The sequence below is a fragment of the Carcharodon carcharias genome, chromosome 19, assembly GCF_017639515.1.
Source record: "Carcharodon carcharias isolate sCarCar2 chromosome 19, sCarCar2.pri, whole genome shotgun sequence".
NCBI lineage: Eukaryota > Metazoa > Chordata > Chondrichthyes > Lamniformes > Lamnidae > Carcharodon > Carcharodon carcharias.
Window position 1 is genome coordinate 61,566,278 of NC_054485.1, and position 10,914 is coordinate 61,577,191.

General features: G+C 47.0%; 1 protein-coding gene across 1 annotated transcript in view; it reads right to left on the reverse strand.

The window, feature by feature from the left end:
* tinagl1 (tubulointerstitial nephritis antigen-like 1) overlaps nucleotides 1-4,648 on the reverse strand; it is a 200,386-nt gene extending 195,738 nt beyond the window's left edge. The window contains exons 1-2 of the mRNA XM_041212103.1: nucleotides 4,428-4,648; nucleotides 3,750-4,075 (exon numbers count right to left, since the gene is read on the reverse strand). Coding sequence (XP_041068037.1) covers nucleotides 3,750-4,056 — 307 coding nt within the window. The 5' untranslated portion in view covers nucleotides 4,057-4,075; nucleotides 4,428-4,648. The remainder of the gene's footprint in view (nucleotides 1-3,749; nucleotides 4,076-4,427) is intronic.
* Between the last annotated feature and the right edge of the window lie 6,266 nt (nucleotides 4,649-10,914).

Sequence of the window (10,914 nt, forward strand, 5' to 3'; positions counted from 1 at the left end):
ATTCTTGGTGTGTTCACCGGTGTCAGAATTTTGATATGGAGAATCTATGCACTTGCCCAGTGGTGGCACTCAGTGCCAGCACCAACCAATTCCAGCTCAGGTAGGGCACTGGTCAGACCCAAGATAAACTTGCCTCCACTCTGGCCCACCAGCCCAGCCTCTCTCCCCCTGATTATTCTGGTGGCACTTGCCAAATGGCCCTATGTGTGACCTTGGACAGTGAGGGGACAGGTCTGTGCTCATCACTCTGAAGTATTCCTTAGATAATGAACCAGGAACCCCAGTAGGAGAGTTGGCTCCAGCAGCTATTGCATTTTGCTGCAAATATGTGTCCGGCCACCTGTGTGTCCAAAGATATAGGGGTTCAAGATCCCACTCCTTACAAAGGCATTCAGGCTGGAATTGAATAAAGGCACTACTTCAAATGCTCAGAAAATCCAAAGTGGGTGATTTTGAAAAACCATTTCTCAACTATTGGAGGAGAACTGAGTCCAAGAACGAAACTGAAAAGAGTCATCCAGATGAAAACATACAAAGGTGAAAGTGAAGCTCTTAATGTGGATTGATCCAAATGTTGTTTTGAAATATGAGATGGGATCACAGTCCAGCTGACATCTTTTGGCTATCTCCACCTATCACTGGCCCTCTATTCAGCTCTACCCCCACCCACCCACCCCACCCCCCACCCCCCCCCTTAAACCAGCTTATATTTCACCTCTTTTCTATTTTTACTTAGTTCTGTTGAAGAGTCATACGGACTCGAAACGTTAACTGTGTTCCTCTCCGCAGATGCTGTCAGACCTGCTGAGTTTTTCCAGGTATTTTTATTTTTGTTCCAGCATGACTCATCCCTTACTCAACTGATCTCTCCCCTGTCTGGCCCAGGGCTGTTAACTGTAGATTGATTATCAGCATCGCGAGTGGGACCTTCCTTTACAATGTCTCTGCTGCAGGCCTTGTCATCTCTCTCAGGCTCTGACCTTTGTCCCAAATTATGGGCATGTGGATTCCTGCTGACTGGGATCAGGCTGCCTTTGAAACTGGCATAAAGCTGCATTCCAAGGTCTTGCTGCTGCATCCCATTTCAGTGCCAGCTTGCATGTGCCAGGATAATGCAGCAACGAGCCAAACAGTTGGGATCCCTCCAAAATACAGTACCCGTGAGTCAGCCATTACATCACACAGCATGGAGAGTATGGGGGAAGTAGAGGAAAATCTTTGAACAGATGGACTTTCCCCAGGCTTCACTTTCCATTTAAACACAATCATCATTCTTTTGCTCTTGCTGCTCAGGCAGCAGTTTAGTTAGCTCTGTTTGAATACATTTCAGCCTGGACATTTACCCCTCTGCTTACCCCTCGATCACTTCACACACAGTAGATGGGTGACAGTCTTGCCTGCGGCTGCTCCCACTATCACCCCCAACCACAAGATATCCTTGTCTACAGTGGGCAGAACCATATTCAAAGTTAATATTTAACAAGTGGAAGAATATCCAACCTGTAACCTGGCAATAGAATGTCTGCAACAGAAGGATAGAAAACCTGATTTTCTCTCTTTCTTCATTCCATCAACCCTGATAATATTTAATGGGCCTTGGCTGGACACTGAAAGGCTGGTACAGAAACCCGCAACACTGTGCCAACTATATACAGTGCCAGCTGTGTAAATGCCAGTCATGTGCAGTGCCATCTGTGTACATGCCAGCCGTGCACAGTGCCAGCTGTGTACATGCCAGCCGTGCACAGTGCCAGCTGTGTACATGCCAGCTGTGTACATGCCAGCTGTGCACATGCCACCTGATCTCACTTTATCATCCAATTGTTTAGAGCTTTTCTCTTTGACATTCCTCACAGACATCTTGACTCCCCTCCCTAACCTCTTAAGATTTACCAGTCCCCAATGCCTCTGTCTCTCAATCCAGCTGCCCTTTGCTCTCACATACTGAAGTGACTGCTCCTTGTATGTGAACCGAGACAACAAACTATTTGACAATGGAAGGCATTATTTTCAAGGCTGATCGGATCTTACCAGACACTTCACTACGGAGGGTCAAGGAAGGGGTTGGAGAGTTGGCCTGTCATCAGGATTTCCCTGGAAAAGTGAATCACTTCTCTTCAAGTCTGTCCTTAGGCAGATGACATTGAGATGTGGATCAGGGAACTGCAAGGTGTGAGAACTCGGCTTCATCCTCCCCTCACCACAAAACTTGTGCCAAAGGTCAATTTTAAATACGCTTTTCCAAATATACTGATTTAGCATTGAAGAAAACTTTATGGGTTAGACCTCAGCTGAATCAATGGGTATACTGTACATTCTTCATCTGAAATTACCAAGTGTCTCTCTCTCTCTTTCTCTCTCTTTTGTACTGGAAATAGATCCTTGTTCTGCATTCATAGGAACAAGAGGAGGTTATTTAGCTGCTCGAGCCTGTTTCATCATTCAATGGTTGATCTGCGACCTAACATAATTTTTACTCCATATCCCTTAAGGCCTTTGGATAACAAAAATCTATTGATCTCAGTTTTAAAATTAACAACTGATCGAGCATCAATTGCCGTTTGTGGAAGAGAGGCTTAAACTTTTACCACCCTGTATGTGTTAAGTGTTTCTTAATTTCACTCCTGAAAGGTCTGGCTCTCATTTTTAGACACTGCCCCCTAGTCCCAGACTCCTCTACCAGCGGGAATATTTCCCTCATTCTCCTGTTCGATGCCCTGATATCTTGAGAGAGAGACACTGTACACAGCAATGACCAAACTGCACCTGCTGAACTGAAACATCGCAAGAAAACAGGACTTAGATATCTCTATCATCGATACCAGTATGATATTCTCACCACCCACACATAAACTGCAACATGGATGATATTCACCCAAGCCCTGCCAAGTTCATGATGCTGTATGGTACCAGTGTATATCAGAATAAAGTGAGGAAACAGGGGAGCAAGAGAGAGAGAGAGAATCAGGTGAGGGGAGAGAGAGAAAGAACGCACATCAGGTGAGGGGACAGAGCGTCAGGTGGGGTGGAAAGAGTGTGAGGGGAGAGAGTATCAGTTGAGGGGAGAGAATGTGAGGGGAGAGAGTATCAGTTGAGGGGAGAGAGCGTGAGGGGAGAGAGCATCAGGTGAGGGGAGAGAGTGTGAGGGGAGAGAGCATCAGGTGAGGCAAGAGAGTGTGAGGGGAGAGAGCATCAGATGAGGGGAGAGAGTGTGAGGGGAGAGAGCATCAGGTGAGGCAAGAGAGTGTGAGGAGAGAGAGCATCAGGTGAGGGGAGAGAGTGTGAGGGGAGAGAGCATCAGGTGAGGGGAGAGAGTGTGAGGGGAGAGAGCATCAGGTGAGGGGAGAGAGTGTGAGGGGAGAGAGCATCAGGTGAGGGGAAAGAGTGTGAGGGGAGAGATCATCAGGTGAGGGGAAAGAGTGTGAGGGGAGAGAGTGTGAGGGGAGAGTGCCAATCTTCGTCGCAATGAGCACATAAACACATTCCATTTAGACTCAATATGAAGGAACAGGGACACAAGTTGAGTTTTTTTTCAGTGATTCCAAATCCCAGGAACTGAAAACATTCAATGTGACTCTAAATCTCAAAAAAAATAATTCCGCCAATTAAGCCTGCAAAAGATGTCCATATTTTTGCTGATTTGTATAAGTGTGGAAGACTGGAGGCGACGAATCCCTCTATCCCTCCCTTTATTCCCACCTCCCTCTATCCCTCCTTCGATCCCCCCCCCCCCTCAATGGGTTCCTTACCGTGCCCAATGTTGGGAGGCTGTGTCCCCAGGCAGAACGCCCAGAAATCCGGGCAGCAGTCAGACACGGTGCGGTTACAGAACAGGTCGCAGTAACAGATGGTATCGATGTAAGGTACCGCACACATATCATCCCTGCCAGGGCAGCAGGAGGCCAGGCGGCTGCAGTAAGAGCCCCGAGGGTCCCGGATCCCGGAGCGGTGTAAACCGGGACTCAGTTCGCGGCGGCTCCGGCTCCGAGTGGCCTCCAGCCCGGGTAGCAGGAGGGAGAACAACATCAGGACAGCGGGGACCAGTTTCACATCCATGGGGAACTGTCAGCGAATCCTGGAGCAGAGAGACAGGATCACCAATTACACATTATATCCACAGTCCCATCTACAAACTACCCCCTTCCCATTCATTAACCTCCAGCTCTGTTCAATCTGATACCCCCAAAAATTCACCCACTAAACCGCCTGTCTACCAGAGTTGAACCCACAGATAATACAGAGGGGACAGCTGGAAAATTCACAGGATTACATTTTACAAAGCAGTTACCAGGAGTAACTGCAAACCCTGCTGAAAGACAGCAGCGTGATTAAAGCCGGACTAGTTTCCTCGCACAAACTTGTCCACGCACTCAGTCCCCTTGTTCCTTAAAGCTGCTGAGCTGGCCCGGATTTAATGCTCCATTTACCTCGGTACAGTACAGGAGCGGCTCGCTGCGGTCAGGCGTTGGACTTTGTCTGAATTCCAGACTAAGTGAGAATGTACAGCCCAGTGCTCTGTCCCTATTTAAATAGGAGACCCGCCCCGTGAGAGACTGAGTGAACTGCTGCATTATATCATATCATAGTTATATCATAGTTCGTCCACTGCCCTGCGCCCCTGCACCACGGCCTCTATACAACAACGAGCTACATTTATTCAGTGCGTTTTATATTATTATATCACTGTTACAGTAAATTCTCCCAAGGCGCTTCACAGGAGTGTCCCAGCCACACTGGCAGCTGACCAAAAGCTTGGTCAAAGAGGTAGGTATGGATTTGAAGGAATGCCTTGAGGGAAGTAAGGTGGAGAGGTTTAGGGAGAGAATTTCAGAGTTTAGGATCCAGGCAGCTGAAGGCACAGCTACCAACGGTGGAGAGATTAAAATGAGGGGTGGACCCAAGGCCGGGATTCATGAAGCCCAGAAATTTCAGAGGGTTGTGGGGCCGGAGAAACAGGGAGAGACAAGGCCACGGAGGGATTTGAAAACAAGGATATGACTTTCAAAATCGAGCTGTTACCAAATCACAAGCTAATCGAGCACAGGGTGATGGGTGAACAAGACTTGATGGGGGAGTTCAGAAATGGCAGACTTTTGGGTGATGTTAAATTCATGGAGATTGAAAGATGGCCCAGCAGCCTAGCCCGGAGGTTACGAAAACATGGGTGAGGGTTTCAACAGCGGATCAGCTAAGGCAAGGCTGGAGTCAGGTGATGTTATGAAGTTGAAAATAGTCTTAGTGACAGAGATGACACAGTCAGAAACTCAGCTCAGGGTCAAATAGGTCACCAAGATATGAATAGTCTGAAGTCATAGCCAGGGAGAGGGGTCAAATCAGTGAGGAGGGAATGGAGTGTGTAATGGAAGTTCAGGATAATAGCTTTGGTCTTTCCAATGGCTATATAATGAGAAGTAACTCCAGTGAATGGATCAAATTTCAAATCCTAGACCCATATCCTTTGTCTGCTTTACTTCATTGAAGCTAAAACTACTTTAAGTTGATTCTCTCAATGCTTCCTCTTGGCATAGAGTCCAGCCTCCAAATGTGTGGTTCTGATATGATATACTGATCACTCCATATCTGGGAGCTAACACCCAGTAAAACAGCTAGACTGTAAGCTGGAACGGTATCACTCTTCCTCCTGAGTAGAGGGTCCAGGGAGGGGTCAAGACTATTGACAGGTTTTGAGCACATGATCCAAGATGACATTCCAGTGCTGCACTGCTGGAGAGTCAGCACTGACAGTGCTGCACTGCTGGAGAGTCAGCACCGACAGTGCTGCACTGCTGGAAGGTCAGTACTGTTGGAGTGCTACACTGCTGGAGGGTCAGTACTGTCAGAGTGTTACACTGCTGGAGGGTCAGTACTGAGGGAATGTTGCACTGCTGGAGGATCAGTATTGATGAAGTGCTGCACTGCTGGAGGGTCAATACTGACGGAGTGCTGCACTGCTGGAGGGTTAGTACTGAGAAAGTGCTTCACTGCTGGAGGGTCAGTACTGAGAGAGTGCTGCACTGCTGGAGGGGCAATACGAGGGGAGTGCTGCAATGTCAGAGAGGCAGTACTAAGGCAATGCTGCACCATTGGACAGGCAAGACTGAGGAAGTGCTGCAGTGTCGAGGGACAGCACTGAGAAAATGCTGCACTGACACAGGGTCAGTACTGGAGAGGGGGTGGTGGTGGGAGTGCTGCTCTATCAAAGGGGAAGTATGGAGGGCTTGCTGCTCTGTCAGAAGGACAGATCTGAGAAAGTATTGCTGTTGAAGAGTCAGTACTGAGAGAGTGCTGCACTGTCGAAGGGTCAGTGCTGAGAGAGTGCTGCACTGTTGGAGGGTCAGTACTGATGGAGTGCTGCACTGTCAGAGGGTCAGTGCTGACCAACTGCTGCACTGCTGGAGGGTTAGTACTGATGGAGCACTGCACTGCTGGAGGGTCAGTACTGACCGAGTGCTGCACTGTTGGAGGGTTGGTACTGACGGAGTGCTGCACTGTTGGAGAGTTAGTACTGACCGAGTGCTGCACTGTTGGAGGATCAGTACTGATGGAGTGCTGCACTGCTGGAGGGTCAGTACTGATGGAGTGCTGCACTGCTGGAGGGTCAGTGCTGAGAGAGTGCTGAACTGTCAGAGGGTCAGTGCTGAGGGAGTGCTGCACTGTCGGAGAATCAGTGCTGAGAGAGCGCTGCACTGTCAGCTGTGCCATCCTCGAAGTACATTTTTTTTCTATTCTTTCATTGGATGTAGATGTCACTGGCAAGGCCAGCATCTGTTGACCATCTGTGATTGCTCTTGAACTGAGTGCCTTCCTTGGCCATTTCAGTTAAGTGTCAACCACATTACTTGAGCCTGGAGTCACATGTAGGCCAGACTGGGTAAGGATGACAGATTTCCTTCCTTAAAGGACATTAGTGAATCAGAAGGATTTTTACAATAATCAATGATAATAGTCATGGTGACCATTACTGGGTCTAGCTTTATATTCCAACTTTATTGATTAACTTAAAGTCCACCGGATTTGCACCCATGTTCCCTGAGCATTAGCCTGGGGCTCTAGATTATTAGGCTGGTGATATCACCACTACACCACCATCCCTCCATTTACCATGTTAAACCAAGGCCCTTCCTATCTGTTTACAGGAATGTTGAAGATCCCAATAGTATTTGAAGATGGACATGGAGCTCTCCCAATATCCTGGCCAACATTCCTCTGTCATCCATCAATAGTGAAAATTGATTCACTTGTCACACTTAGTAGGTCAGGCAGCATCTCCAATGGGAGAAACAAAGTTAACATTTCAGGTCAATGACCCTTAATCAAAGTTAGAAATCTAATAGGAGTTAAGCAAATGAGGTGTTGGTCAGTGATAGGGTAGAAGGCAGGCGAGATTAGGCAACAGAAGAATTGATGATGAAAGGATGTGGTAGTGGGACAAATAAAGTACAAAAGACATGTCTAAAGATCGTATAAATGGCGGAAGGATTAATATCAGCTGTCTGAAGCACAAAACAAGAGAAAAACCATATGAACATACAAATTAGGAGCAGGGAGTAGACCACTCGGCCCCTCGAGCCTGCTCGCCATTCAATCAGATCATTGTAGCCTCAGGGCCATTTTCCTGCCTACTTCTGATGTCCTTTGACTCCCTTGTCAGTCAAGAGTCTAATTACCTCTGCCTTAAAAGTGTTCAATGACCCTGCCTCCACCAGTCTCTGGGGAAGAGTTCCACAGACTCACTACCATCTGAGAGAAAAATTTCTCCTTATCTTTGGCTTAAGTAGGAGATCCTTTATTTTTAAACTGTGTCCCCTGTTCTAGTCTCTCCCACAAGGGGAAACAGCCTTTCAGCATCCACCATGTCAAGTCCCCTCAGTAAGATCAGCTCTCATTCTCCTTAACTCCATTAGACACAGTCTGTCCAACCTTTCCTCATAAGATAAACCAAAACCAGCAAAGAAAAAACAAACAAATGGGGCAAAGATTACGGTTTGAACTTGTTGAATTCAATGCTGAGTGTGGGTGCTGTAAAGTACCTAATCAAAGGATGAGATGCTGCCCAAGAACCTTCATTGAGTGCAGGAGGCCAAGAACAGAGAGGTCAAAATGAGATCAAGGTGGAGAATTAAAAAGACAGGTGACTGCAAGTTTGCGTTTAGAATTACAGACCTGATATTGATCTCCTTGGAGAAGAGAAGTTTGCGAGGGGATTTGATTGAGGTATTCAAATACATAAGGGCCTGGATAGAGTAGATAGGGAGAAACTGTTCCCATTGGTGGAAAGATCAAGAAAGAGAGGGTACAGATTTAAGGTAATTGACAAAAGAAGCAACGGTGACATGAGGAGAAACTTTTCACACAGCGAGTGGTTCGGATCTGGAATGCACTTCCTGCAAGTGTGGTGGAGGCAGGGTCAATCAAGACATTTAAGAGGGAATTAGACTGTTATCTGAAAAGGAAGAATGTGCAGGGTTACGGTGGAATGGCATGAGGTGAATTGCTCATTTGGAGAGCTGGTGCAGATTCGATGGGCCAAATGGCCTCTTGTGCTGTAACAATCCTGTGATTCTGTGAACGGAGGTGTTCCGCAAAACGGTCACTCAATCTGCATTTGGAGCAGACCACATTGTAAGCAGTGAATGCAGCATACTATATTGAAAGATGTGTATGTAAATCACTGTTTCACCTGGAAAGAGCATTTGGGGTCTTGGATGATGAGAAGAGAGAAGGTAAAAGGACAGTTGTTGCATCTCCTGTGTTTGCATCAAAAGGGGCCATGAGAAAGGGAGGGGAGTGTTGTGGTGATTGAGGAGTGAATGGAAGGAATAGTTCCTTTGGAATGTTGAAAGGGAAGGACAGGGGAAAAGGTTTTGGTGGTAGAGGAGATGGAAATGGTGCAAGATGATCTGTTGAATCCAGAGAATGGTGAGGTGGAAGGTCAAGACAAGGGGAACCCTATCATGGCTCCGGGAGGGAGGGACAGACATACGGGAAATAAGATGGACATGGGCGAGGACCCTGCCAACAATAGTGCAGGGAATCCTCGATTAAGAAAAAAAGACATCTCAGGAGCATTAGTATGCATCATCAGAACAGATCCAATGGAGGCAGAGAAACTGGGAGAATGGAATGGAGTCCTTACAGGAAGCGGATATGAAGAATTGCAGTCGAGGTAGCTGTGGGAGTCAGTGAGCCAATAGTGGATATTTGTTGATAGCCTCGTGCCTAAAATGGAGACAGAGAAGTCGAGGAAGGAAAGGGTTAGGGATGAACTATGTGAAGGTGAGAGAAGGGTGGAAATTGAGAGCAAAGTGAATTACATTTTCCAATTCATGATGAGAGCAGGGAGACCGATACTGTCATCAATGTGCCAGAAAAAGAGATGAGGAGGGGCCTGTGTAGGACTGGAACAAGAAATGTTCTACATATCCCAGAAAAAGACAGGCAAAGCTAGGATCCATACAGGTACCCGCAGTAACAGCTTTTAGGTGAGTGGAGTTAAAGGAGAAATTATTCAATGTGAAAACAAGTTCAGTTAGGTGGAGGAGGGCGGTGGTGGATGGGGGCTGGTTGGGCCTCTGTTCAAGGATGTAGCAGAGAGCTTTAAGACTGTCCTGGTGGGGGATGGAGGTGTAGGAGGATCGAAGCCTACAGTGTAATGGAAACGGTTAGGGCCAGGATAGGTGGGAAAGGACTGGACAAAGGGAAAAAATAGAGGTGAGATAGGAAGAAATCGGATCATGGGACAGGAACTGAAACTAGAGTCTACATAGCGAGTGAGATAGTAGTGCAGCACTCCCCTTGTTTATGGATTTTCAGAAGGAGGTAAAAGCGGGCTGTATGGAATTGAGGGGCTATGAGGTTGGAAGCTGTGGAGGGAAGATCTCCAGAGGAGATGAGCTTAGTGACAGTCCTGGAAACAATGGCTTGATCTTCGGTGGTGGGATCATGGTCCAGGGGAGGTCGGATGAAAGTTGGCACTTTGCCCCTGCTAGGTAGAAGTCAGGTTGCCAGACAGCAAGAGCACCAGCCTTGTTAACAGGTTTGATGACAGTGTTCCTGAGAGAACAGAGTGCTACGTCCAGAGGGAGAGAGGTTAGAGAGAGTGCGAGGAGCAAGGAAATTGAGATGGTCAATGTCACACCAGTGGTTCTCAATGAAAAGATCTCGAGAGGATGAGAGACCAAAGGGAGGGAACCAGGTGGCAGAGGAATTCTGGAGATGGGTAACAGGGTCTGCTATGCGAGTAGAGGACTCCTGACGAAGGAAATGGGTGCAAGGGTGGAGGTATTGGAAGAGGAGCTCAGCATCATGCTGAACTTGAAATTCATTTGTCTGGAGGGATGGGGAGGTGGGTGTAAGTGGAAGAAGCTGAAGGACAGATTGTTCATGGTCAGAACAGGGAAGGTTGGAGGTTATTGTGAATAAATGGCAAGGGGTGAGATTAGAAGAAGGGATGAGGTCAGAGGGAAGTGAAGGGGAAGGAGGTGGGTGTTGGTACCTATGAGTTGATGAAAATTGTGGTCCTTCACACCTGAAAGGAAGAAAAAAGTTTTTTTTATTGGATGAAATGAAACTACAGATCAGGACAACTTTGAGCTAGAGTTGCTGCTGAATGGAGAGATTAAGAGTGTGTTTATTTGTGTTTTTATCAAGATTTCCAGCAACATTTTTGCTTCTAATTTAGTTTTTCATTCAATTAATTTACTGAATCACAGAATCACTGAATTTTAACAGCACAGAAAACCATAAGCCCACAAAACAGGAGCAGAAGTAGACCACTCGGCCCATCGAGTCTGCTCCACCATTCAATGGAATCATGGCTGACCCAATAATCCTTGACTCCACTTTTCTGCATTTTCCCCATAATCCTTGATTCCCTCACTGATTAAAAAGCCTTGAATATACTTAACGACCCAA